The sequence below is a fragment of the Macaca mulatta genome, chromosome X, assembly GCF_049350105.2.
Source record: "Macaca mulatta isolate MMU2019108-1 chromosome X, T2T-MMU8v2.0, whole genome shotgun sequence".
NCBI lineage: Eukaryota > Metazoa > Chordata > Mammalia > Primates > Cercopithecidae > Macaca > Macaca mulatta.
Window position 1 is genome coordinate 126,380,484 of NC_133426.1, and position 27,955 is coordinate 126,408,438.

At 46.9% G+C, this 27,955-nt stretch overlaps 1 protein-coding gene across 5 annotated transcripts; it reads left to right on the plus strand.

Annotated features, from left to right (window-relative positions):
* The first annotated feature begins 203 nt into the window (after positions 1-203).
* Positions 204-27,944, plus strand: AKAP14 (A-kinase anchoring protein 14). 5 transcript variants are annotated; one of them, XM_077987483.1, is made up of 7 exons: positions 204-344; positions 5,333-5,445; positions 10,903-11,081; positions 11,187-11,278; positions 21,892-22,071; positions 27,143-27,195; positions 27,736-27,943. In XM_077987483.1, the coding sequence occupies exons 3-7, from the start codon at positions 10,913-10,915 to the stop codon at positions 27,833-27,835; spliced, it is 594 nt and encodes a 197-aa protein (XP_077843609.1). In that variant the 5' UTR covers positions 204-344; positions 5,333-5,445; positions 10,903-10,912; the 3' UTR covers positions 27,836-27,943. The 5 variants fall into 5 exon arrangements, with proteins under 5 accessions (XP_077843609.1, XP_077843610.1, XP_014983584.1 ...); XM_077987484.1 differs by lacking the exon at positions 204-344 and adding an exon at positions 1,757-2,404; XM_015128098.3 differs by lacking the exon at positions 204-344 and adding an exon at positions 5,071-5,165.
* The last annotated feature ends 11 nt before the right edge of the window (positions 27,945-27,955 follow it).

The window sequence follows — 27,955 nt, forward strand, 5'->3', positions numbered from 1 at the left end:
TAGGAGTGTGACCTTTGTAACTTCACTTCAGGCTCTGATTGTGGGCTGCAACTTCATGAACATAGGGGTGAACACCAAGTGACCAATGGTAAACCTCTAGCGGGTATTTGGACCCCAGAAGATTGTGTATCAGGGCCCTTCAGCCACTGCTCCGCCCGTTCTCACACTGTGGAGTATACTTTCACTTTCAATAAATCTCTGCTTTCCTTGCTTCTTTCTTTCCTGGCTTTGCTGTGCGTTTCGTCCAATTCTTTGTTCAAAACGCCAAGAACCTGGACAATTTGCAGTAAAGACCCTCTACTGGTAACAGAACCTGCCCAAATCCAACATGCCTCATGTTTTGGGTAAGAAAGCATTTCATTGTCCCCTGCTTTGACTTACTTGCTATTTTTTCATGTGAACACACTTTGTCTTCCCAACTACATTGTAAGTGCATCGAGGGTGGGAACCTCGTCTTAAGTCAGTTTTACTTCTCACAATTCCTGCCACCTGCGCACTTTACAGTCCCTTAAAAGATACATGGTGGCCAACTGGGTTCATCTGACAAGCAGAGAATGTCAGCGTTTAGCTTAGGTTTGTGGCTAAGTGGCATCAGCCTTGCTAGAGATTGGTAGAAGAGAAAGAAGGGGAAAAAATAAGGGAAGGGGTGAAAGGGTGAGCATGAGAGTATAACGGGAGGAGAGGAAAGAAACTGAGAGGGAATGAAAATGAGGCATAGGTGGAAAAGAGTATAATTCAAGGCCCAGGGTGTGGAGTCCCAAGAGAGGGCTCTGTCCTCTCTTCCTTGTCCTGTGATGTAGACTACCCCTGCCTAGGGCATCTCCCTGGATTTTCTTCAGTTCAAGAAGAAACTAGGCCAGGTGCGGTGGCTCACACCTGTAATCCCAGCACTTTGGGAGGCTAAGGTGGGCAGATCAGTTGAGGACGGGAGTTCGAGATCAGCCTGGCCAACATGGCGAAACCCTGTCTCTACTAAAAATACAAAAATTAGCAGGGTGTGGTGGTGCGTGCCTGTAATCCCAGCTACTCGGGAGGCTGAAGTAGGAAAATCGCTTGGACCCGGGAGGAGGAGGTTGCAGTGAGCCAGGATCGTGTCATTGCACTCCAGCCTGGGCGACAAGAATAAGACTCTGTCTCAAAAAAAAAAAAAAAAAAAAAAAAAAAAAAAAAAAAAAAAGAAGGGGAAGGAGAAAGAAGAAAGAAGAAGAAAAAAGAAGAAGCTAAGAGAGTGTGGGCCAGGTGCGATGGCTCATGCCTGTAATCCCAGCACTTTGGGAGGCTGAGGCGGGCGGATCACTTGTAGTCAGGAGTTCGAGACCAATTTGACAAACATAGTGAAATCCCGTCTCTACTGAAAATACAAAAATTAGCTGAGTGCGGTTGGGAGGCTGAGACAAGAGAATCGCTTGAACCCGGGAGGCGGAGGTTGCAGTGAGCCGAGATCACGCCACTGCACCCCAGCCCGGGCGACACAGTGAGACTCCAACTAAAAAAAAAAAAAAAAAAAAAAAAGAGTAGAGTGTGTGGATCTGCAAGGCTCTCCAAAGCAGTTCTCTCTAATGAGCACGACATCCTTGATACAAATTCCCCCCTCCCCTCCACTCCCCACAGGCAGGACTAGGGAGGCGCTGGCCCTCTCGCCCCCTGGCGGTCTGTCTAGCTCCCGGCAGCCTCGGAAAGCCCAGGACAGTAGGTCAGTGTACTTGCGACCCGCCCCGCCCATCGGCTCCTGGGGAACGGAGAGGACGCACTCCACGTGGCCAGGCCTGCATCAGGCTCTGGCTCTGTCGCCCAGGCTGTAATGCGGTGGTACGATCATGGCTCACTGTAGCCTCGACCTCCCGGGCTCAAGTGATCGTCCATCTCAGCCTCGCAAGTACCTGAGACCACAGAAGTGCGCCGCCACGCTAGGCTCATTTTTGTTATTGGGGCGGCGCGTCTTGGTGCAGTCTACACGTTCTTTCAGAACAACGCGGGCGCATCGCTGGACCACGCGCCAGCCGGCAGCCGGCGCCGCCTCCCTGCCCCCCCGTAGTCCGGATGCTTCCAGAGGCCCGTGGCGGGGGTGTGGCGGGGGGTGTGGCGCGGGGTGTGGGGAGTCGGGTGGGAGTTACGGCTTCCCAAGCAGCCAAGTCTGTTTTCTTCCCGAGGAGGGAGGGGCTGAGCTTGGCAAGCCTCTAGCCAGCTTCTCCTGCTCTGCCCCACCTGCTCCTCCCAGCTCTCCCCTCCATCGCGGCTTGCAAGCCATTTTCTCCACTCATACCTGCACTAGCATCTGAGCAGGGAGTAGTGTGGAAGAACCTGTCCTCCGCGCTGCGTGAGGATTCAAAAGACCTCTCGACCTATAGAGCCCTGGAAACCAAAATTTGTGCATTTCAGTAAGGGGCTTGGCTGCGGGTAAGAGGTAAAGTTCTGTCTCAAAAAAAAAAAAAAAAAAAAAAAAAAAAAAAGAGGTAAAGTTCTGGACACAGAAGTTAAGCTTCTGCTTCAAAGAAGGAGCCTTTCTAATCTGCTGGGAAATCTCTCCAGGTTCCCTCCATGAAAGCATTTTGCCTCCTCTGGGCAATAAGGAATCCTACTCCCAGCCCGTTGGGGTGGCTTACCCCTGTAATCCTAGCACTTTGGGAGGCTGAGGCAGGAGGATCGCTTGAGGTCAGGAGTTCGAGACCAACCTGGGTAACATAGTGAGACCTAGCCTCTACAAAAAATTAGCTGACCGTGGTGGTGTGTGCCTGTGGTCTCTGCTACTTGGGAGGCTGAGGCGGGAGGATCACTTGAGTCCAGGAGGTGGAGGCTGCAGTGAGCCGTAATCGCACCACTGCACTCCAGCCTGGGTGACAGTGAGACCCCATCTCTCCCCTCCCCCAACCAAAAGAAAAATGAAAACAAAACAAGGGGGAAAAAAAAATCCTGGCCCGGTGTGGTAGCTCGCACCTGTAATCCCGGCACTTTGGGAGGCTGGGGCTGGCGGATCCCTTGAACTCAGGAGTTCAAGACCAGCCTGGGAAACATAGCAAAAACCCGTCCCCACAAAAAAATACAAAAATTAGCTGGGCGTGGTGGCGGGCACCTATAATCCCAGCTACTCAGGAGGCTGAGGCAGGAGAATCACTTGAACCTGGGAGGCAGAGGTTGCAGTGAGCCGAGATAGTGCCACTGCACTCCAGCCTGGGCAACAAGAGCAAAACTCCATCTCAAAAAAAAAAAAAAAAAAAGAAAAGAAAGGCTATCTAATCATTATAGAGCGAGATTATGATGTAGCAGGCATTGTTCTTGGTCTTCACGTGAATTATCTGGTTTGATCCCCAGAAAACCCCTATTCTGTAGGCGTTGTTATTAACCCCATTTTATAGGCAAGGGAACTGAGAAAGAAAAATGTTAAATTGTTCCTGAGTATAAGCTGATAAGCACTATATCTCTTTCATCTTTGATTCATAAAAGACATCTTTGAAAGCTGTGAAAGGAAAATAAAAACTTGGGACCCCAATTCACTCTGCCAAAAGGAAAAAAAATTAAACTGAAAGCTGAGTCATGCAAGAAGCTGCCTTTCCTTTTGTTCCTGAGCAGACAGCTACAAATAACAGGTTAAATATCTTCACCTGTAGCTACTCTATGTTTACTATATCTTATGTAAAGTGCTGATTTAATGAGCAGGAGAGGGATATGTAATTGATTCCCCTACCTGCTCTTTTTCTCTTGCAACATGTGGATTCAATAATGTGACCATACCTTCCCTCTCTTCCCTCAAGCTTGCATTTCCCCTTTATTATTATTTATTATTATTATTTTTTGAGACGGAGTCTCGCTCTAGTTGCCCAGGTTGGAGTGCAGTGGCGCGATCTCGGCTCACTGCAACCTCTGCCTCCCGTGTTCAAGCGATTCTCCTGCCTCAGCCTCCCGAGTAGCTGGGATTACAGGTGCCCGCCACCATGCCCAGCTAATTTTTGTATTTTTAGTAGAGACGGGGTTTCACCATATTGGCCAGGCTGGTCTCCAACTCCTGATCTCAAGTGATCTGCCTTGGTCTCCCAAAGTGCTGGGATTATAAGCGTGAGCCACTGCACCTGCCCTTGCATTTCTCCTTTAAATACTGAAGCCTGGGCTGGGCGTGGTGGCTCAGACCTGTAATCCCAGCACTTTGGGAGGCCGAGGCACATGGATCGCCTAAGGTCAGGAGTTCAAGACCAGCCTGACCAACATGGTGAAACCCTGTCTCTATTAAAAATACAAAAACTAGCTGGGCATGGTGGTGGGTGCCTGTAATCCCAGCTACTTGGGAGGCTGAGGCAGGAGAATCGCTTGAACCCGGGAGGCAGAGGTTGCAGTGAGCCGAGATCGCGCCACTGCACTCCAACCTGGGCAACAAGAGCGAGACTCCGTCTCAAAACAAACAAACAAAACCTGAAGCCTGGTCGGGTGAGGTGGCTCATGGCTGTAATCCCAGTACTTTGGGAGGCTGGAGCAGGAGAATAGCTTGAACCCAGGAGTTCGAGACCAGTCTGGGCAACAGAGTGAGACCTTGTCTCTATAAATAATTTAAAAATTGGCCAGGTGTGGTGGTGGCACACCTATAGTCCCAGTTACCTGGGAGGCTGAGGTGGGAGAATCACTTGAGCCCAGGCAGTCGAGGCTGGGGTGAGCCATGACTGTGCCACTGCATTTCAGCCTGGGTGACAGTGAGATCCTGTCTTTAAATAAACAAACAAACAAATAAATAAATAAATACTGAAGCCCTCAAAGTCATCTTTGGAGAAAGGCACAGACCTGTCTCCCAGACACATCCTTAACCTTGGCAAAATAAACTGGTAAATTGAGACCTGTTTCAGACAACTTTTTGGTTTGCAAAGCAATGAAGTACACATGGGAAGTCCTAACCTCAGAATTTGGAAATGAAAAAGTAAAAGCTCAGCCAATGAAGTCAGACAGCTTGGAGTTTGAGTTTGGGACAGTACTTGCTGTGCCTCAGTCTGTTCAACTGTAATATGCAAATACTAATACTTACCTCATAATGCTATTGTGAGGAGTAAATGACTTCAGACACTGAAGGTTTAACACAGTGACTGGCATATCATAGGGATGCCCAATACATACCAGCTGTGAGGCTTATCATCACTGTTCTTCCTGGCATGGCCCTGCAAGCTCATCTTCAGCTGAAGAGAAGCTAGGTATAGCTACCACAGTTTGGTCCTATTATTGCGGTCAGACAGTTGCTGTGATTGGCTCTCCCCTCCTTCCCTCACCCCCTCCCATCTTACCCTCCGTTATTAACATAAGCAGTCAGAAACATGTAGGCTATGCTTCCCATTGGTTGAAATTGTTGTTTCCTTGGCAGCACTTGCAAACATTCCATCTGGCAATCTGAGAGAAGCTACTGAGAGAATCCTGAGACATCCCCAGCTACCTACCACTGCTCCTGTTCCAAGCAAAGAAGATCTGCTCACTCCGGTACTGGGGTTTCTCCGGGATGGGGGAGTCCACAGAAAGGACTTGCAGTGGTTCTCCCTATTCATCACCCAGATCCCAAACATTACCATTCCCCCTTCTCTTTCCACCCACCCTGCCTATTTGGCCTCTGAGAAGGGGAGGGGAGGGCAGGGGAGGAGAGGGGAGAGGGAGGGGGAGGGCAGGGGAGGAGAGGGGAGGAGAGGGGAGGGGGAGGGGAGGGGAGAGGAGGGGAGGGAAGGGAAGAAAAATAACTAAGAGAGGCCAGTGGGAGGGTGGCTTAAGAATGGTGTGTGCCCACAGATGTGTGAGGGTAAAAATTGAGCTTCTTCCTGGGCACTGCTCCCCATCTTCCCTCTCCTGTTGGAGCACGGGCTCCCCAGGGAAAGTCTTAAGGAGGTCCTTCCATGCATAAAGCACACACCCCATGTGCTTCGTGTTGGAGGTCACAGATTTGACTTCTCATCAATTTATCAATAGGCAATTTGCTGAAAGCAAAGTTACTGAATGTCCAAGTTACCAATTTTCTTTCCTTTCCTTTTTTTTTTTTTTTTTTTTTTTTGAGACAGTGTCTCGCTCTGTCGCCCAGGCTGGAGTACAGTGGCGCGATCTCAGCTCACTGCAAGCTCCACCTCCTGGGTTCACGCCATTCTGCTGCCTCAGCCTCCCGAGTAGCAGGGACTACAGGCATGCACCACCATGCCCGGCTAATTTTTGTATTTTTAGTAGAGACGGGGTTTTGCCATGTTGGCCAGGCTGGTTTCAAACTCCTGACCTCAGGTAATCCTCCCACATTGGCCTCCCAAAGTGCTGGGATTACAGGTGTGAGCCACCGCGCCCGGCCCCAAATGGACAATTTTCTTTCCTTCTTTCTTTCTTTTTCTTTCTTTCTTGAGGTGGAGTCTCGTTCTGTTGCCCAGGCTGGAGTGCAGTGGCGAGATCTCGGCTCACAGCAAACTCTGCCTCCCGGGTTCATGCCATTCTCCTGCCTCAGCCTCCCAAGTAGCTGGGACTACAGGTGCTCACCACCACGCCCAGCTAATTTTTTGTATTTTTAGTAGAGACGGGGTTTCACCATGTTAGCCAGGATGGTCTCGAGCTCCTGATCTCGTGATCCGCCCACCTTGGCCTCCCAAAGTGCTGGGATTACAGGTGTGACCCACCGCACCTGGCCATACCCGGCTAATTTTTTGTATTTTTAGTAGAGACGGAGCTTCTCCATGTTGATCAGGCTGGTCTTGAACTCCCGACCTCAGGTCATCCACCCACCTTGGCCTCCCAAAGTGCTGGGATTACAGGTGTGAGCCACTGCAGCCGGCGCAAATGGACAATTTTCTAAAGGATCAAGTTAATATATGGCTACCTTACCAAAGTCTATTGAAATTACCAATTTACCCAAAAACCTTTGTGCAGTTGTCTTTACAGAGTTTATAGCAGGTTGCTCTGGCCAAATTGGCATGGCCTAAGTAAGGGCTAGGGAGAGTCAGTTCTCTAGTGTTAAGGGTCTTTAGGCTCCTCACTGCCCACCCTTTAGCCTCTGGCTGCTCTGGAGTGGGCAGCCTGGAAATGCTCTGTGTCCTCCAGCAGATGATCCTGTCTACCTCCAGCTGCAGCAACAGGGAACTGGGGCAGAGGCAAACTGAGCTTAAAAATGCTAATATCAATCTGGGCAACATACTGAGAACTATAAAATAAATAGCCTGGTGTAGGCAGGACACGGTGGGAGGCTGAGGTGGGCAAATCACCCAAGGTCAGGGGTTCAAGACCAGCCTGGCCAATATGGTGAAACCCCATCTCTACTAAAAATACAGAAATTAGCTGGGCATATTTTTGTATTTACAACACGTGTATTTTGTATTTACCCACCTATAATCCCAGCTACTCAGGAGGCTGAGGCAGGAGAATCTCTTGAACCCAGGAGGCAGAGGTTGCAGTGAGCCGAGATTGTGTCACCGCACTCCAGTCTGGGTGACAGAGTAAGACTCTGTCTCAAAAGAAAAAAAAAATAGCCAGGTGTGGTGGTATAGGCCTTTAGTCCCAACTACTCAGGAGGCTGAGGTGGGAGGATCACTTGAGCCTAGGAAGTTGAGGCTGCAGCTACCTGTGATTGCACCACTGCACTCCAGCCCAGGTGACAGAGCAAGACCCTATCTCAAGAGAAAAAACAGGAAAAAAAAAAAAGAAAAAAAAAAAAAAAAAAGCTTAAATGAACAATGGCCAACATTATTTCAGGGATGTTCAAAGGCTGTCCCCATGGTTCTTGAACTGATGGCTGTGGGAGCCAGGTTGCCTTTTGTGGTATCTACTACCCCCTGGGACCAGTGATGATGTCAATAAAGGAAACAGAGTTGCCCTTTGTCCGGGCACAGTAGCTCACACCTGTAATCCCAGCACTTTGGGAGGCTGAGGCAGGTGGATCACCTGAAGTCAGGAGTTCAAGACCAGCCTGGCCAACATGGTGAAACCCCGTCTCTACTAAAAATACAAAAATTAGCCGGGCATGGTGGCGGACACCTATAATCCCAGCTACTCGGGAGGCTGAGGCAGGAGAATTGCTTGAACCTGGGAGGCAGAGGTTGCAGTGAGCCGAGATTTCGCCATTGCACTCCGGCCTGGGCAACAAGAGTGAAAACTCTGTCTCAAAAAAAAAAAAACAACAAAGAAAAAGTTGCCTTTTGTGAAAGAGGCTCCCAGAGAGAGAGAGTGGGTCACTGGACTCTAGATGAAAATGTGAGAATAAGGTCGGGCGTGGTGGCTCACGCCTGTAATCACAGCACTTTGGGAGACTGAGGCGGGTGGATCAGGAGGTCAGGAGTTCAAGACCAGCCTGGCCAAGATGGTGAAACCCCATCTCTACTAAAAATACAAAAATCAGCTGGGCATGGTGGCGGGCGCCTGTAATCCCAGCTACTCGGGAGGCTGAGGCAGCAGAATCGCTTGAACCCGGGAGGAAGAGGTTGCCACTGCCCTCCAGCCTGGGCGACAGAGCAAGACTCTGTCAAAAAAAAAAAAAAAAAGAAAAAAAGAAAAAAAGAAAGAAAGAAAGAAAGAAAGAGAAAGAAAGAAAGAAAGAAAATATGCAAATAGGGCCCTACTACTCTTTCTGAATCTTGGAGGGAGAAGAGCAGCACAGTTGAGAGCATGGGCTGTGGAGCCAGACAGTGTGGGTGTACAGCTCAGTTTCCTCATTTTTACATGGCAGCAATAGGCCCTCTATCTGTGACTCAGGGTTCCTGTAGGAAACTGTTGGTGTATTAAAATGAAGACAGCTGCAGAAGGGTTAAGTAAGGGAATATTTACAAAAGTGTGGCCAGAGTGCAGGGCAACAGAGGAAGGTGCAGCTCGCTGGGGCTAGTAACAGTGGGCCTAAAAGGTTGAGGGGAGAGAATGCTTACCCTTACCACACTTAGAAGCTGGGAGAGCGCTGCCCTGAAAGACACTGGGGACTTCATGCAGCCAGCCATCAGCCAACTTGCAGGGGGAAAACCACCAGGAACATATATTTTGACTTCCTGATCTCCTTATTGTGTGGAACCCCCTAGAAGCCAGAGGGCACCATTTATGGGTGCAGTCAGGTTAGTTTTCCAGGGCAGGAAACAGGGGGAGATGCAAGGACAGTGGATTTGGAAGGGCAAATGGAAGATGCCCAGCGCACTCTTTCATAGGGCTGTGATGACAGTTAAATGAAACATAGCACATTAAACACCCCCAAATTGGGAGCTGTTATTTATAGAAAAATAGCTCCCTTTGGAGAGAGATATCCACTTTCATGTAGCCCTTCCACCCAATGGAAGGACTGCTTGCAACATACTTATTTTTTATTTTTTGAGACAGAGTCTCGCTCTGTCACCCAGGCTGGAGTGCAGTGGCACGATCTCGGCTCACCACAACCTCTGCCTCCTGGGTTCAAGTGATTCTCCTGCCTCAGCCTCCTGAGTAGCTGGGATTACAGGTGTCCACCACCATGCCTGGCTAATTTTTGTATTTTTAGTAGAGATGGGGTTTCACCATGTTGGCCAGGTGGGTCTTGAACTCCTGACCTCAGGTGATCCGCCTGCCTCGGCCTCCCAAAGTGCTGGGATTACAGGCATGAGCCACTACACCTGGCCCAGGCCAATTTTTGTATTTTTAGTAGAGATGGGGTTTTGCCATGTTGGCCAGGTGGGTCTTGAACTCCTGACCTCAGGTGATCCGCCTGCCTCGGCCTCCCAAATTGCTGGGATTACAGGCATGTGCCACCGTGCCTGGCCATATTTTTAATTTTTTCTGAGACAGGGTCTCGCTCTGTCACCCAGACTGGAGTTCAGTGGTGAGATCACAGCTCCCTGCAGCCTCAACCTCCCAGGCTCAAGTGATTCTCCCACATCAGCCTTGTGAGTAGAAAGCTGGGACTACAGGCACACATCACCATGCCTGGCTAATTTTTTAAACTTTTGTAGAGATGGGGCCTTGGTATGTTGTCCAGGCTGATCTCAATCTCCTGCACTTAAACAATCCTCCCACTTTGGCCTCCCAAAGTGTTGGGATTACAGGCTTGAGCCACTGTACCCGGCCACCTGTAAGGAATTTAAAGCTGTGCTGGAAATAAGCAATTTTTTAATAAGGAAAAAGACTTAAACAGTAGCAAGAAAAGAAAGGATTTAAGACTCAAGGGAAAAGATGTAAAAAAAATTGAAAATGAGCAAAGACTTTTAGCTCTGTGATGGACCCATGTTTACAGCCCTAGGAACACAAAATTTCACATTGTCAATACACGTTAAAGGCATCTGGAAGATTATAGCTATCATTTATGATAAAAATCTTACTAGAACAGGAACAGACGAATGTTTTCTTGATGTGATACATCTCAAACCATAAACCAGCATCATACTAATGGTGGAACAACAGAAAGCAAGGCCATTAAAGTCAGATACAATAGGAGGATGCTCATTATTTCAACTTTCTTTGTTTTTTTTTTTTTTTTGAGACGGAGTTTCGCTCTGTCGCCCAGGCTGGAGTGCAGTAGCTCACTGCAAGCTCCGCCTCCCGGGTTTACGCCATTCTCCTGCCTCAGCCTCCCGAGTAGCTGGGATTACAGGCACCCGCCACCACGCCCGGTTAATTTTGTATTTTTAGTAGAGACCAGGTTTCACTATGTTGGTCAGACTGGTCTTGAACTCCCAACCTCAGGTGATCCACCCGCCTTGGGCTCCCAAAGTGCTGGGGTTATAGGCGTGAGCCACCATGTCGGGCCTCATTATGGTTTTGAGAATGTGAGAATCCTTGGTTTTCAGGAAAAGTAGATCTCAGCAGCCAGGCACAGGTCTGACTCCTACCCTTAAACCCCCAATCCCCTCCCTAGAGGCAATTACTGCTTACTGTCTCTTGTGATTCTTCAAGAGATGGTCTGTACTTATATGAGTGCATTCACATGTGTGTACACACACATGCACGCAGTGAGTAACTTCTTTTCTTCCCCAGGAAAAAGCAAATGAGTGAGACTCAAAATTCAACAAGTCAGAAAGCAATGGATGAGGATAACAAAGCCGCAAGCCAAACAATGCCGAATACACAAGATAAGGACTACGAGGATAAATTGACTCAAGTAGCTCTAGCTTTGGTTGAGGATGTCATCAATTATGCTGTTAAGATTGTGGAAGGTAGAAATCCTGTTTGTTTGGATGCCTAAATAACTGTCTCATATAGCACCATACTACGGGGCAACTAACAAATTCACACCTTTTTTTTTTTTTTTTTTTTTGCAGAGGAGCAAAACCCTTTGAAAAACATCAAGTGGATGACTCACGGTGAATTCACTGTGGAAAAGGGTCGTAAACAAATTGACGAATATTTTTCGGTAAGTTAGGCCGACCACTCCAGCATGGTACACCAGTGTGAAGAACAATAAAGAGACTCTCAGCAGATCAAAAGTTTGAAGTCTGGAAAATCTAGGAGATGGTATCAAAGGGGGTGACTAGAATAAGTAAACATCGTCTCTATCTCAGTTCCAAAATCAAGGTGGGATAGCCTTTGAAGGTGAAATGCACAATCACAATCATTTTCCCTGTGTCTGTATCATTCTAACCTTACATTTCCCTGGGAAAATCTGCTCTTCCTACTTAAGTAATTTGTCCATGCTAGTGCATTAAATGGGGGCCTAGTGGCCTAAGGGAGATGCTCATCCAAAATAGGAGTTCTCCACCACCATTATTTTATTTTTTTTTAGAGACAGGGTCTCACTCTGTCACCGAGGCTGTAGTGCAGGGGCTCGATCCTAGCTCACTGCAGCTTTGAACTCCTGGGCTCAAGCAATCTTCCCAACTCAGCCTTCCGAGTAGATAGGCGTGTGTCACCACACCTGGCTAATTTTTAATTTTTTGTAGAGACAGGGTCTCGCTATGTTGCCCAGGCTGGCCTCAAACTCCTGGCCTCAAGGGATCCTCCTGCCTTGGCTTCCCAAAGTGCTGAGATTACAGGTGTGAGCCATTGCACCTGGCCTCCACCACCAACTTTAGAATGCTCCTGTTAACAGAGGGCATGCAGATGGATCAAAAGACTTTTTAATTTGGCTTTGGAATATATTGCCTGCATAGTAAGATGTACAATCCCATGAATTCCTTTGTTTTTCTGCCTGTGTCTGACTCTGACTTCTTTGTGTGGCTCATCCTGGCAGCTTTGCTGAGAAGGCCCTGGATTACTTTGCGTAACTGGTGAGTGAATAAAGGAGAATGGCTTAGGCCAGGTGCAGTGGTTCACATCTGTAATCCCAGCACTTTGGAAGACCAAGACGGGAGAATCAATCACTTGAGGCTAAGAGTTTGAGACAGCCTGGGCAACATAGTGGGACTCCATCTCTATAAAACTAAAAAATTAGGCCGGGCGTAGTGACTCATGCCTGTAAGCCTGACACTTTGGGAGGCTGAGGCAGGCAGATCACAAGGTCAGGAGTTCAAGTCCAGCCTGGCCAATATGGTGAAACCCCGTCTCTATTAAAAATACAAAAATTAGCTGGGCATGGTGGTGGGTGCCTGTAATCCCAGCTATTTGGGAGGCTGAGGCAGGAGAATCGTTTGAACCCAGGAGGCAGAGGTTGCAGTGAGCCGAGATTACACCACTGCACTCTCCATCCTGGGCAACAGAGCAAGACTCCGTCTCAAAAAAAAAAAAAAAAAAAATTAGCCAGGCGTGGTAGTATGCACCTATAGTTCTAGCTACTCAGGAGGCTGAGGTGGGAGGATCACTTGAGCCCAGGAGGTCGAGGCTGCAGTAAGCTGTGTTGCGCCACTGCAGTCAGCCTGAGTGACAGAGTAAGACCCTGTCTCAGAAAAAAAAAAAAAAAGAAAGAAAGAATGGCTTGAAATCCTTCTCATTGTGCTTCTATGGAACAGAGACCAGTTGAAATTGGTGGAGGCGAACTCCTCTACCCCTGGGAAAAGTTCCAGCTGTCTCTGTTCCCCAGGCCAGCCCCTCAAAGCCTACAGCCCTCAGGGCAGTTTCCCAGGCCTTAGGAAGGCCTGGTCAGGTGTGAAGGAGGAAAAGTCAGGGATTTCTGGCTCCACTCCCTCTATGCTCCAGCGGACACCACTCACCGTTCTCATTAGGAGGGGTATCTTGAGCATAGTGAAGATGAATGGTGCAAGTTATTCTTGAGCCTTCCTGCTGTGGAGCACATCTCCATTTGGGGTTGGGCAAAGGCCCCCGCCTACTGCACTCAGGGTTCCTGAATCAAACTAGAATGGAACACATAGCAAGTAGGAAAAATTTCCCTTGCAAATCCCATTGGTCATTCTGAGTAAAAGGCAAAATTAAGTCGTGACAATGGTCTATCAGGCCCAATATGATCTGAGTTCCCTTTCCCCTTCCAACTTATGGTTCAGCTCCCATCACTCCTTCCCCACTCTCACCTTCTTCCCTCGGCCACACTTGCCTCCTTGCTGTTCCTCGACTGCCAGGCATGTTCCCCTGTCAGGACCCTTGCTCTTGCTGTTCCTTCTGCCTGGAACCCTCTCCCCTAAGATATATACCCATGGCTCACTGCTTTACCTCCCTTCAGATCTTTGTTAAAAAATATCACCTGCTCATTGAGGCTTTTCTTGGCCACTTCATCTAAAATCACAACCCTCTCCACTTCTCTGACTCATTTTCCCTCCGCACTTCTTTCTGCCTAAGATACTAGAGTCTATTTACTTGTACTACTGCCTGTCTTCCACCACCAGACCATATGGTCTATGAGGGCAGGTTTCTGTTCACTGCTCTGTTCCCAGCCCCTAGCAATGTCAGGTACACAGATGCTCAATAACTCTGTGTTGAATACATGAAGGGATTTATTATCGCATTACCATATTTCTTCACAGATGAAGAGCCAGGTCAAAGGATTTGTCTTACCTATTTTGTAGGGCTGTTGTGAGGATAGAGACAATTAAAAAGTAAATGACTGAAAAGCTAAATATGTTATATTAGCTCATGATGTAAAATCGCCCTGTTCCCAGCCCCACTAATGCAGCATGCCTGGCATTTCTTTCTTTCTTTTCTTTTTTTTTTTTGAGATGGAGTCGCACTCTGTCACCCAGACTGGAGTGCAGTGGCGCGATCTTGGCTCACTGCACTCTCTGCCTCCTAGGTTCAAGTGATTCTCCTATCTCGGCCTCCCGGGTAGCTGGGACTACAGGCGCGTGCCACCACGCTGGGCAATATTTTGTATTTTTAGTAGAGACGGGGTTTCACCGTGTTAGCCAGGATGGTCTCGATCTCCTGACCTCGTGATCCACCTGCCTCAGCCTTCCAAAGTGCTAGAATTACAGGCATAAGCCACCGCACCCAGCCCTTTTTTTTTTTGAGACGGAGTTTCACTCTTGTCACCCAGGCTGGAGTGTAATGGTGCGATCTCGGCCTACTACAACCTCCACCTCCTGGGTTCAGGTGATTCTCCTGCCTCAGCCTCCCGAGTAGCCGGAATTACAGGCACCTGCCACCATGCCAGGCTAATTTATTTTTTATTTTTAGTAGAGACAGGGCTTCACCATGTTGGCCAGGCTGGTCTTGAACTCCTGACCTCAGGTGATCCACCCACCTCAGCCTCCCAAAGTGTTGGGATTACAGGCGTGAGCCACCGCACCCGGCCAAAGTGTGAGGCATTTCTGATGGAGAGCTTTCTCAAGCTTATTGCCAACTTCCCAGGGTCCACTACACATCAGGGGATGGTAAATTAAGAGTTGCCATTTACTGAGTACTGCTATATGTTAAGCACTGCAGTGCACATCATCATGCATTATCTCATTTAATCCTCACAACAAAACTGTGTGTGGGTATATCAGTGTACCCATTTAAAAGATGAGAACTTTGCACAAATTGCCCAACCTCTCTCTGATTGAGCAGCAAAATGAAGTTATGATCACATGTCTGTCTGATATACTTTTTTTTTTTTTTTGTGAGACAGAGCGTTTCTCTGTCACCCAGGGCTGCAGTGCAGTGGCTCCATCTTGGCTCACTGCAACCTCTGCCTCCTGGGTTCAAGGGATTCTCCTGCCTCAGGCTCCCGAGTAGCTGGGACTACAGGTGCCTGCCACCATGCCTGGCTAATTTCTGCATTTTTAGTAGAGATGGGGTTTCACCATGTTGGCCAATCTGGTCTTGAACTCCTGACCTCAAGTGATCCGCACACCTCGGCCTCCCAAAGTACTGGGATTACAAGCATGAGCCACCGTGCCCGGCCTGATATATTCTTTTAAAAAAATATTTATTTATTTATTTATTGAGACAGAGTCTTGCTCTGTCGCCCAAGCTGGAGTGCAGTGGCACAATCTCGGCTCACTGCAGCCTCAAACCCCTGGGATCAAGTGATCCTCCTGCCTCAGCCTCCTGAGTAGCTAGGACTATGGGTACATAGCACCATGGCTGAGTAAATTTTTTAGTTTTTTGTAGAGATGAGGTTTCACTTTGTTGCTCAGACTGGTCTTGAACTCCTGGCCTCAAGTGGTCCTCCTGCCTCGGCCTCCTAAAGTGCTGAGATTACTGCCAGTCACTGGCAGTGGCCACTGCACCCGGTGTGAGCCACTGCACCCAGCCAGTTCTATCTGATATATTCTTTCCACCATAGTAGGAAAAGTACTTTTTTTTTCTTATTTGTTTTTTCTCATCAGCTTCTACTGACCCAGGAAAAGTACTTTGGATGACAAAAATAATGCAGACTTTTATTATTATTTAAAAATACAAATTCAAATGATTTTAAGATACTACAATGTGAATATGAATAATTAAACCTGGTATCAGAAGGCTGGTACAGGCTGGGCGCGGTAGCTCACGCCTGTAATCCCAGCACTTTGGGAGGCCGAGGCAGGCGGATCACTTGAGGTCTGGAGTTTGAGACCAGCCTGGTCAACATGGTGAAACCCTGTCTCTACAAAAATACAAAAAAATTAACTGGGTGTGGTGGTATGCACCTGTAATCCCAGATGCTTGGGAGGCTGAGGCAGGAGAATCACTTGAACCTGGGAGGCGGATGTTGCAGTGAGCTGAGATCGCGCCTCTGCACTCCAGCCTGGGTAACAGAGTAAGACTCCATCGGAGAAAAAAAAAAAAAAAAAGAAGAAGGATGGTATAGTTGTGGGGAGGGAACACTTACACATTGCCAATGGCCAAGTTGGTTCATTCTCTTCAGGAACACAGTCTGGCAACAGGAATATACAAATGGGTTCCTTATAAAAGAAAAATCAGAGAATGCCCATCACCTCACACAATTAAAATTACTTTTATAATAAAAAAAATCACTATAAAAAATGCCCAGTGGAAAAAAATGCCCAGTGATCAAAAAGATACAAATTAGAAAATGAAATTACCCATAATACCCATTTCTATTACCCCAAAGGTGACTTACCATGGATAACAGTTTTGTGCAGACTTTTTTTTTTCATTGTTTTTTGCCTTGTGCATGTACTTCCATGTGTCTATTGATTTTGAGTGTCCAGTAGTATGTAGCTGGCTAAGCCATCCATGATCGAGTAGTACAGTGAGATACTGTTTCCTAGAAGTGAGTATATGAAGCAGTATTATGTAAAAATCACAAAACACACTCACTGCTGCTACATAAAAGTCTGCTGCCTGCACACGGATAAAAATGGGAGGAGATTCGCCTGATGAAAATAGTTAAATTTAATGTCATGTGTAAGACTGCCTTCATTCACAAAAGGGGGGGAAAATCCATTAAGAGCCAAGCTGAGAAGAAGAGACTCTTAGAACTGAGGCTTCTGGTGGGGTAGAGAAAGCACTGAGCACGCTGCTCAGGAGTCCTGGGTACCAGTCCCAGTTTATTGTGTTAGACTGTCCCTACCCACTTCTAGGCCCTGGTATCCTCATCCGCAAAGTGAAGGGCTGCATTAGATTATCTCTAGGGACCAATTCAATGTTATAAAGTCTGTGATTGTGTGACAGATTAAACATTAGGGCTAGAAAAGTATATTGAGTAATATAGAACAGCTGAAAAAAAAAAAAAAAAGGCATGCTCTGGCTGGGTGCAGTGGCTCATGCCTGTAATCCCATAACTTTGGAAGGCTGATGCAGGTGGATCACCTGTGGTCTGGAGTTCATGACCAGCCTGGCCAACATGGTGAAACCCCACCTCTACTAAAAATACAAAAATTAGCCAAATGTGGTGGTACACACTTGTAATCCCAGCTACTCAAGAGGCTGAGGCAGAAGAATCACTTGAACCCAGGAGGTGGAGGTTGCAGTGAGCTGAGATCACGCCACTGTACTCCAGCCTGGATGACAGAGCGAGACTTCATCTAGAAAAAAAAAAAAAGGGGGGCGTGCTCCAATGAGCCATAAGAGGTTGACTGTTGGGCCCCTTCATTAAAAGGAATAATGAAGGGCTAGGCGTGGTGGCTCATGCCTATAATCCCAGCACTTTGGGAGGCCGAGGCATGCGGATTAACTGAGGTCAGGAGTTCGAGACCAGCCTGAATCTCTAGTAAAAATACAAAAATTAGCTGGGCGTGGTGGTGAGCAACTGTAATCCCAGCTACTCGGGAGGCTGAGGAAGGAGAATCGCTTGAACCCAGGAGGCGGAGGTTGCAGTGTGCTGAGATCACATCATTGCACTCCAGCCTGGAAGACAGACAGACTCTGTCTCAAAAAAAAAAAAAAAAAAAAAAAAAAGGAAGGAATAATGACTTTGGGAGGCCGAGGCCAGTGGATCACTTGAGCCCAGGAGTTCGAGACCAGCCTGGGCAATATAGGGAGACCCCCATCTCTACAAAAAATACAAAAATTAGCCAGGTGTGGTGGTGCATGCCTGTATGTAGTCTCAGTTACTTGGGAGGCTGAGGTGGGAGGATCACTTAAACCTGGGGAGGTTGCAATGAGCCATGATCGTGCCACTGCACTCCAGTCTAGGTGACAGGGTAAGACCCTGTCTCAGAAAAAAGGAATAATGATGCATGAAAGAATACACAGCTCCTGATCTCAAGGAATCTCGAGTTCAGTGCTCCTCTCTGGACAGAAACAGCCAATTGGGTACAAGTTTGAAATAAGCTGAGGCAAAAGGCCAGCCTACATTTTTTTTAAAGGAGGGCCTGAAATCTTTTTGATGTCTCCTCCTGTACTCCCTCTCCACATTATTGGGATTTGTTAGACTCTCCCAATTCCTTCCTTCTGTAAGCCTTCATCTTAATTCAGGCTATTCTTTGATTCAGAAGCTTCTGGTGCCCCGAGAGCCAGCCCAAGGAGGTTCAGTTGAATTGAATTTGTTGAATACCTGTGAAATCCAAGGCCCTGTGCCAGGAATCAGGGATGCATTTTGACTTCTGTGGGCCCTAGGCACTCTTCCCTTTGTAGGCCCCTTTCTCCCTCAAAATATGGAAAAACTCAAGACAGCACTGGTATAAAGATGAATATAATCATGACCCTAAAATTCATATTTTCTGCTTCTTTTTTTTGAGACAGAGTTTTGCTCTTGTTGCCCAGGCTGGTGTGCAATGGTGCGATCTCGGTTCACCACAATCTCCACCTCCCGGGTTCAAACGATTCTCCTGCCTCAGCCTCCCGAGTAGCTGGGATTACAGGCATGTGCCACCACGCTGGGCTAATTTTGTATTTTTAGTAGAGACTGGGTTTCTCCACGTTGGTCAGGCTGGTCTCGAACTCCCGACCTCAGGTGATTCGCCCTCCTCGGCCTCCCAAAGTGCTGGGATTACAGGCATGAGCCACTGTGCCCGGCCTTTTTCTTCTAATTTTAAAAGAAATGAACACATTTTTTTGTGGGCCCTAGGTATTGAGCCTACTATGCCTTACAGATAAGTCAGCCCTGTTAGAAATGTTTTAATATTGGCCGGGAACGGTGGCTCACGCCTGTAATGCCAGCACTTTGGGAGGCCGAGGTGGGCAGATCACTTGAGGTCAGGAGTTCAAGACCAGCCTGACCAACATGGTGAAACCCTGTCTCTACTAAAAATACAAAAATTAGCTGGGTGTGCTGGTGGGTGCCTGTAATCCCAGCTACTCAGGGAGGCTGAGGCAGGAGAATTGCTTGAACTTGGAAGGCAAAGGTTGCAGTGAGCCGAGATGGTGCCATTGCAGTCCAGCCTGGGTGACAGAGTGAGACTCCGTCTCAAAACAAAAGAAAAGAAAATTTTTAATATGGAGACTACAACGCAGACAGTTCCTTATGGCTGTACTATGGGGGGGAAGTCTCAAGTGCCATAAGAGAGGCAGAAAACAAGTTCCACCAGCGTTCAAAGGGAAAGGGTGTGAAGTCACATCTGGTTGGAAGAGGGATCAGAAAGACTTCTTGGAGGTGGTAGTTTTGAAAACAGAATTTATCAAGTAGGTGATAGAGAGAAGCTTCTCAGGAAATTACAACAGCCGGATCAAAAGCATGGTGTAAACATGGGGAATAGTGCTAGTTATAGTTTGATGGGAATATGAGCATTTTGTTGAGAAAAGTGTGACATGAAACTGTTTTTTGTTGTTTTTTTTTTTGAGACAAGGAGTTGCCCAGCCTGGAGTGCAGTGGCACAATCATAGCTCACTGCAGTCTCAAATTCCTGGGCTCAAGCGATCTTCCTGCCTCAGCCTCCCAAAGTGCTGGGATTACATTATGCCTGGCCATTGTGGGAGGTCTTAAATGACACAGTGAAACATTTTCATTTTGTTTGGCAGGCAATGGGGAGCTGCGGGAGGTTGCTTTTTTTTTTTTTTTTTTTCTGAGTTGGAGTTTTGCTCTTGTCGCCCAGGCCAAAGTGCAATGGTGTGATCTCAGCTCGCTGCAACCTCTGCCTCCTGGGTTCAAGGGATTCTCATGCCTCAGCCTCTGAGAATGTAGAGAAGTAGCTGGGACTACAGGCCCCCACCACCACGCCTGGCTCATTTTTGCATTGTCAGTAGAGACAGGGTTTCACCGTGTTGGCCAGGCTGGTCTCGAACTCCTAACCTTAGGTGATCTGCCTGCCTCAGCCTCCCAAAGTGCTGGGATTACAGGCATGAGCCACCAAGCTTGTGCCCAGCCCAGGGAGGTTTTTGAGCCGAGCAGATATGACTGAAGCTGTGCTTAAGGAAAGTAACTCTGGCTTCATTGTGGGTGGGGGATTGGAGAAGTGAGGTTGAGGACAACAGAGTCTAGATAGGTTATTGCCTAAGTCCAGGTGAGAAACACTGAGAGCTGAAGTAGAGCAGTGGCAGTGGGACTGGAGAAGAATGGATAGATTTGAGACACATTTCAGGTAGTATAGATATGATTGAAGGTTAATAAAAAATAGATGAATTAATTAAGGAAGGAAGGAATGAAGAACTGAATGAATGCTACTTTTTTTTTTTTTTTTTTTTTTTGAGACGGAATTTCACTCTTGTTGCCCAGGCTGGAGTGCAATGGCATGATCTTGGCTCACTGCAACCTCCTGACCTCAAGTGATCCGCTCACCTCGGCCTCCCAAAGTGCTGGCATTACAGGCATGAGTCACTGTGCCCAGCCTAAATGCTACATTCAATAATGTAGTTAACTTTAGTTGTGTACAGTTGGCTCTCCATATCTGCAGGGGAATACGTTTTTGGATCCCCCCATGCATATCAAAATCCACGTGTGCTCAAGTCCCTTAGTCGGTCCCCCACCCATGGATTTAACCAACTGTGGATCGAAAAGTTTGGCCCTATGTATTAGAATCCGCAGCGGTGGGACTGTATTCCCATCTCAACTCCAAGAATAGGCCCAAAGGAGACATCCCAAGGAATACTTTGTTTCTCAACTCTCATCACTGCGAAGATTTGTGCCTTGAAATGGGGAAGCGCCCAGCAGTGGTGGCTCATGTCTGTAATCCCAGCACTCTGGTAGGCTGAGGCAGGCAGATTGCTCGAGCCCAGGAGTTCAAGGCCAGCCTGGACAACATAGCAAGACCTGGTCTCTAAAATAAATAAATACATAAAATAAAATTTTAAAAAGAAAAGGGGGAAGCTTCTCTAAGGGTGCAAACAAGGAATCCCTCCTTTCTGTAGGATGTGGATTATTCTATTGCCTCCCTGAACTTACTTTATATACCACCTATGGCTACAATTAAGTGAGTTGGATTTTCACAAATGGCTAAAGTCAGCCTCGTTACTTTCCAGTCACACATTTAGGTCTCCTGGGGTGAGCAGAACAAGTGTTCTAATCACTTTCTAATTATTTTCCAATTAATTGAACCTGCCTCCTGTAAGGGGGTCTGAAGCAACATCTGTGTGTATGTACACTTAGACATCGAAGTGTGTGTCCTTGCTGGCGTGGTGGCTCATGCCTGTAATCCCAGCATTTTGGGAGGCCAAGGCAGGTGGAAGACTTGAACTCAGGAGTTTGAGACCAGCCTGGGCAACATGGCGAAACCCCATCTCTATCAAAAATACAAAAATTAGCTGGGCATGGTGGCGCATGCCTGTCATCCCAGTTACTCGGGAGGCTGAGGCAGGAGAATCGCTTGAACCCAGGAGGCAGAGGTTGCAATGAGCCGAGATCATGCCACTGCCCTCTAGCCTGGGCAACAGAGACTCCATCTCCTAAAAAAAAAAAAAGGAGCAGACTCCAGAACAGAGCTGTAACCCCAATTGTTATATGCCACACTTATCCTTTATTTTTATTTATTCGTTTTTTTAGGGATAGGGTCTTGCTCTGTCACCCAGACTGGAGTGTAGTGGTGCAATCACAGCTCACTGCAGCCTCAAACTCCTGGACTCGGGTAATCCTATTGCCTCAGCCTCCCCAGTAGCTGGGATTAAGGTTGCGTACCACCATGCCTGGCTAATTTTTAAATTTGTTTTGTAGAGATAGGGTCTTGCTACATTGCCCGGGCTGGTCTGGAACTCCTGGCCTCAAGTAATCCTCCTGCCTCGGCCTCCCAAAGTGCTGGGATTACAGGCATGAGCCACTGCACCCAGCCATGCTGCATTTATCTACAGGACTTGAACAGAAGGCTTTTCTTTTTCTGTGTGCTTTTTCTTTTTTCTATGAAACAGAAGTGTGTTTCTAAAAAATGCTGGGCACACGGCGTAGAGTTTATAGAGAGGAAAGACTTAATTCACAGCTTCCTATACATCTACTATGTACACTGGAGTATCTCAACTGCTGGGCTACCTGTAGCACGAATCTCTGCTGGTACCTACTTCACCATGAAGGTCTCCAAAACCAAACCGCCGGTAAGTTCTTCTTTTTCTCCCTTCAGTGAGGCTTCAGTGAGAATGGAAACTTCTCTTGTCAAGGTCATCAACAACCCCATTTTTGCAAAATTTAATAGTCATACTTCTGTCCTTATCTCACTGGCCTATGCACAGCACTTGCCATAGCTGATCACTCCCCGCTCCATGAAACTTTCCATTTGGCTTCTAGAACAACATACTTTCCTGATTTTCCTCCTGCCTCACTGACCATTCCTTCACAGTCTGCCTCTACTGGTAGTTTCCCTGCCTCATACCAACCTCTTCATGTTGGAATGTCCTGAAACTCAGACCTTGGACCTCTTCTCTATACTCTGTTCTGTGGTTATCTCATCCAGTCTCATAGCTTTAAATGCCACCTAGAGCTTATGATCCCCAAATTTGTATCTCTAGCACAGACCCGTCCCACGTGAATGTTTAATAAACATCTAATGTATTGCATGTAAAACTGAACTTCTGATTTTCCCTTCCAAGCCTATCTAGTTGCAGTCTTCATCTTAGTTAATGGCCAAAATCCTTGATGTCATCCTTGACTCTTCTCTCATATCCCTCATCTAATCTATTAGGAAATCCTATTGGCTCTACTTTCAAAAATATATCCAGAATCCAACAATTTTTTTTTTTTTTTTTGAGATAGAGTTTCACTCTTATTGCCCAGGCTGGAGTGCAGTGGTGCAATCTTGGCTCACTGCAACCTCCACCTCCTGGGTTCAAGTGATTCTCCTGTCTCAACCTCCCAAGTAGCTGGGATGACAGTCGTGCACCACAATGCCTGGCTAATTTCTGTATTTTTAGTAGAGATGGGTTTTCACCATGTTGGCCAGGCTGGTCTCGAACTCCTGATCTCAAGTGATCCACCCACCTCGGCCTCCCAAAGTGCTGGGATTACAGGCGTGAGCCACCGCGCCTGGCCCCCTAACTATTTCTTACTACTCCACTCCTATCATTCTGGTCCAAGACACCATCCTCTCTCACCAAGATTATGTCAGTAGCCTCCTAATCAGTCTCTCTGCTTCCACCCTTGCCCTCATCATGTCTCTTTTCAATGTTGCAGCCAGCCTGAGTGAGTCTTGTAAAGCAAATTTTTTTCTTTTTCCTTTTTCTTTTTAAGAGATGGTATCTTGCTTTGTTACCCAGGCTGGTCTTGAATTCCTGGCCTCAGGCTATCCTGCCTCAGCCTCTCAAAGTGCTGGACTTACAGGTGTGAACCACCGGCCCAGCTGTAAAACAAATTTGTCACTTTTGTGTTTAAAATTTTCCAAAAGTGCTTCTCAAACTTCTCTCTCTCTCTCTCTCTTTTTTTTTTTTTTTTAAGACAGAGTCGCTCTGTCATCCAGGTTGTAGAGTGGTACAATCAGAGCTCACTGAAGCCTTGACATCCCAGGCTCAAGTGATCCTCCCACATCAGCCTTCCTTGTAGCTGGGACTACAGGTGCACACCACCATGCCCAGCAAACTTTGTGCTGGGATTACAGGCATGAGACACCACACCTGGCTGTAAAACAAATTTCTGTCATTCCTGTTTTATCTACATCTGTCTGTCTGTCTATCTATCTATCTATCTATCTATCTATCTATCTATCTATCTATCTACTTATTGAGACAGGGTCTCACTTTCTCACCCTGGCTGGTGGGCAGTGGCATGATCAGGGTTCACTGCAGCCTCTACTTCCTGGGCTCAAGCGATCCTCCTGCCTCAGCCCCTCAAGTAGCTGGGACTACAGGCATGCACCACCACGCCTGGCTTTTTTTTTTTAGTTTTCGTAGAGACAAGGTCTTGCTGTGTTGCACAGGCTGGTCTTGAACTCCTGAGCTCAAGTGATCCACCTGGCTCAGCCTCCCAAAGTGTTGGGATTACAGGTGTGAGCCACCACACCTGGCCCATTCCTCTGTTTAAAACTTTCCAAGTGCAGGCGCGGTGGCTCATGCTTGTAATCCCAGCACTTGGGGAGGCTGACGCGGGCGGATCACGAGGTCAGGAGTTCGAGACCAGCCTGACCAACATGGGGAAACCCCATCTCTACTAAAAATACAAAAATTAGCCAGGCATGGTGGTGCATGCCTGTAATCCCAGCTACTCAGGAGGCTGAGGCAGCAGAATTGCTTGAACCCAAAAGGCAGAGGTCGCAGTGAGCTGAGATTGCACCACTGCACTCCAGCCTGGGCGAGAGAGCGAGACTCCGTCTCCAAGGGGAAAAAAAAAAAAAAAAAAAAAAAAAAAAAAAAAAAAAAACTTTCCAAAAGTGCTTCTCAAAATTTAAAGTGCTGGCAGGGCATGGTAGCTCATGTGTGTAATCCCAGCACTCTGGGAGGCCAAGGTGGACAGATCAACTTGAGGTCAGGAGTTCAAGACCAGCCGGGCCAACATGGTGAAACCTCGTCTCTACTAAAAATACAAAAATTAGGCCGGGTGCAGTGGCTCACACCTGTAATCCCAGCACTTTGGGAGGCTGAGGCGGGTGGATCACCTGAGGTCGGGAGTTCCAGACCAGCCTGACCAACACGGAGAAACCCCATCACTACTAAAAGTACAAACTTAGCCAGGCATGGTGGCTCACACCTGTAATCCCAACAACTTGGGAGGCTAAGGCAGGAGAATCGCTTGAACCCAGGAGGCGGAGGTTGTGGTGAGCCGAGATCGCACCATTGCCCTCCAGCCTGTGCACCAAGAGTGAAACACCATTTCAAAAAAAAAAGAAAAGAAAAACACAAAAATATAGCCGGGCCTGGTGGCTCATGCCTGTAGTCCCAGCTACTTGGGAGGCTGAGGCAGGAGAATGGCTTGAACCCAGGAGGTGGAGGTTGCAGTGACTGAGCTGGTGCCATTGCACTCCAACGTGGGTGACAGAGTGAGACTCTGTCTCAAAAAAAAAAAAAAAAAAAAGAAAGAAAGAAGGAAATTAATTCAAAGTTTGTACAAATTACTTAGGGATCTTGTTAAAATGAAGATTCTGATTCAGCAGGTCTGGGGTAGGGCTTGAGATTGTTTTTTGCTTTTGTTTTTGTTTTTAGATGGAGTCTCGTTCCGTCTCCTAGGCTGGAGTGCAGAACTAACAAGCTGGCAGGCCATGCTGAGGCTGCAGGCCTAGAGACCAGCTTTCAGTAGTAAGGGCCTACAAGGCCTTGTGTGATCTGGTCCCTTGTTACTTATGCTTTCCCACTACTCCTTCCCTCTCACTGTGCTCTGGCCATTCTGATCTTGCTTCTCCTCAAATAAGTCAGGTATAGTCCTGCCTCAGGGCCTTTGCACTTGGTGTTTCTTTTGACGAGAACACTCTCCCCAGGCATGTGAATTGCCTGCTCCCTCACCTCCTCTTTCACTCACTTTCCTATGCTTTTTCTCCATAGCACTTACCACCTTTTCATATTCTATATAATTGTTTTTTGCTTTTGTTTTTGTTTTTAGATGGAGTCTCGTTCTGTCTCCTAGGCTGGAGTGTAGTGGCGTGATCTTGGCTCACTGCAACTTCTGCTTCCTGCGTTCGAGTGATTCTCCTGCCTCAGCCTCCTGGGTAGCTGGGACTACAGGCATATGCCACCAAAACCAGCTAATTTGTGTATTTTTAGTAGAGATGGGGTATCGCCATGTTGGCCAGGCTGGTCTCGAACTCCTGACCTCAGGTGATTTGCCTGCCTCGGCCTCCCAAAGTGCTGGGATTATAGGCATGAGCCACCACACCCAGCCCTATAATTGTTTGATTATTGTCTATTCCCTCCACCAGAATGTAAGCTCCATGAAGGCTGGGATTTTTGTCTTCCTGTAAAACAAGGCCTGGCAAATAGTAGGCACTCAATAAATACTTGAGAGAATGATTGCTGGTATCCACTAGGTAGACCATGAATAAGAAATATGTTAACTTGATAGCTGGTGTGAAAAGAGCCAAAATAACATCCATGAATCTAGGGGAATGGTCATCAGAGGAGCAGGGCTGGTACCAAGCATGCCTGAAACACAACAGACATAAACATTTTATTTCCTCTTTGCCTTCCCATCCTTTCCCAAAAGTTATTTGCACCTTGGCCTGATGTTAAGGCTTTGTATATGACCACAGTCAGTGAGCCATCTATGTCCTATATGCATCCTATCCTAGTAGAAACGCCTATTCAGAGCGTTTGGATCCTGCGGTAACCTAAAGAGGTGCGGTATGTGGAGATCTTACTTCTGGTCATATATCCCTCTACCAGCTGTCTTGCTAACTGGCCAGGTCAGAGGTCAGGAAGTGAGATTGGTGGAGGGGAACAAGACTACACCAGAGACCACACAGAGAGAAGTCTTGGGAGAATGGCTCTTGCTCAAAATTCCAAGTATAATTTTGGAGGCAAGGATGGGAGGGACTACTGAGATAATAGTACAACCTACATGATTATGCTGCTTTAAAAATGTTTCAAACCTTTTCATCTATATTAATTCATTCTCACGCCATTCCTAAGAGGTAGAGATTGTCAGTTGAGTAAAGTGGAGCATGTAAAGAAGGTTAATGACTTACACTCCTATTAATGAGGAGCACAAGCCTGTCCCAACTTATTTCCAATTTATGTAAAGATTCTTAAGGTATTTGTTGTCAAAAAGATATTTTGGGGAACAGAGGTTTAAAGTGACAAAAAACTATCACCTATAGAATCCCAATTCATAAGCAAGATGAATTCTAGAAATTCAAGAGTATGCATATGGGCAAGTGTACGGAAGGAATTAAGAGTTGGTATGATTGGGCTGGGCGTGGTGGCTTATGCCTGTAATCCCAGCAGTTTGGGAGGCTGAGGCAGGCGCATCACCTGAGGTCAGGAATTCGAGACCAGCCTGGGTAACAAGGTAAAACTCTGGCTCTACTAAAAATAAAAAAATTAACTGGGCATGGTGGTGGGCATCTACGAACCCAGCTACTCGGGAGGCTGAGGCAGGAGAATCACTTGAACCTAGGAGGCGGAGGTTGCAATGAGCTGAGATCATGCCACTGCACTTACGCCTTGGAGACAGAGCAAGACTCCGTCTCGAAAAAAGCAAAAAGAGTTGGTATGACTGGTCTGCGCTAACAGTTGTCCTTCTCTTTTTTAGGATGCACCCATTGGTGTTTTTTATGTAGGTGACCACCAAGCATTAGTTCACAGGTAATGAACATTTGGAGGTTTGTTTTAAAAGGATGGGAGAAAGGTCATTACACTCCAGGAATCCATCAGTTGCACAACAACAGATAGTTCATGTAATGGTCACTTTTCTTCTTTGGACCACCAACCCCATTAGAATGGGCTGAAATTGTTCTGGAAAATTATTTTTCTTAGTGTCTGGTTTTTCATTCATTATAAGCTTGAGGATTAGTTGCTGCAGTGGGGTGGGGACAAACTGGGTCATGTCTATTGTTTCTATGGAAAATTTCAATATCACATAAAATTAACTTATGTATAATAATTCCTTTTATAGCAGCTCTCTTAAAGTATCTTTACATATAAGCTCATTAATCCTTTCATTGACTGGGCTTAAGAAACAGTAAAGGATATAGAGAACCCTAGCTACCTCCCCTCCCCCGCCAATAAAAGAGGCTTCTTGCTTACTAAGAATATAAAAGAGTAAACAGGAAATCCCCTTTGTTTGATTTTAAAAGCTTTTGATTTAAAAATACTTTAAAAGTGTTTGTTTTTCTTCCTCTGTAGACCAGGAATGGTTCGCTTTCGAGAAAACTGGCAGAAGAATCTTACTGATGCCAAATACAGTTTCATGGAGTCGTTCTCCTTCTTATTCAATCGTGTCTGATTCTTACAGGATGTCTTAGGATTGTTTTTCTCATCAGGATATATTAAAAATACAATACAGCACATCAAACCACAGAATATTTATTAAGTAATAAACTTGTGGCACACAATCCAGCTGTAT

What these genes read in the sequence shown, in the direction of transcription:
- AKAP14 (XM_077987483.1), top strand. Translation starts at nt 10,913, where the DNA reads ATGAGTGAGACTCAAAATTCAACAAGTCAGAAAGCAATGGATGAGGAT. An exon ending in AAATTGACGAATATTTTTCG is followed by an intron (nt 11,279 to 21,891) that starts GTAAGTTAGGCC and finishes TCTATGAAACAG; the next exon opens with AAGTGTGTTTCTAAAAAATG. An exon ending in CACCAAGCATTAGTTCACAG is followed by an intron (nt 27,196 to 27,735) that starts GTAATGAACATT and finishes CTTCCTCTGTAG; the next exon opens with ACCAGGAATGGTTCGCTTTC.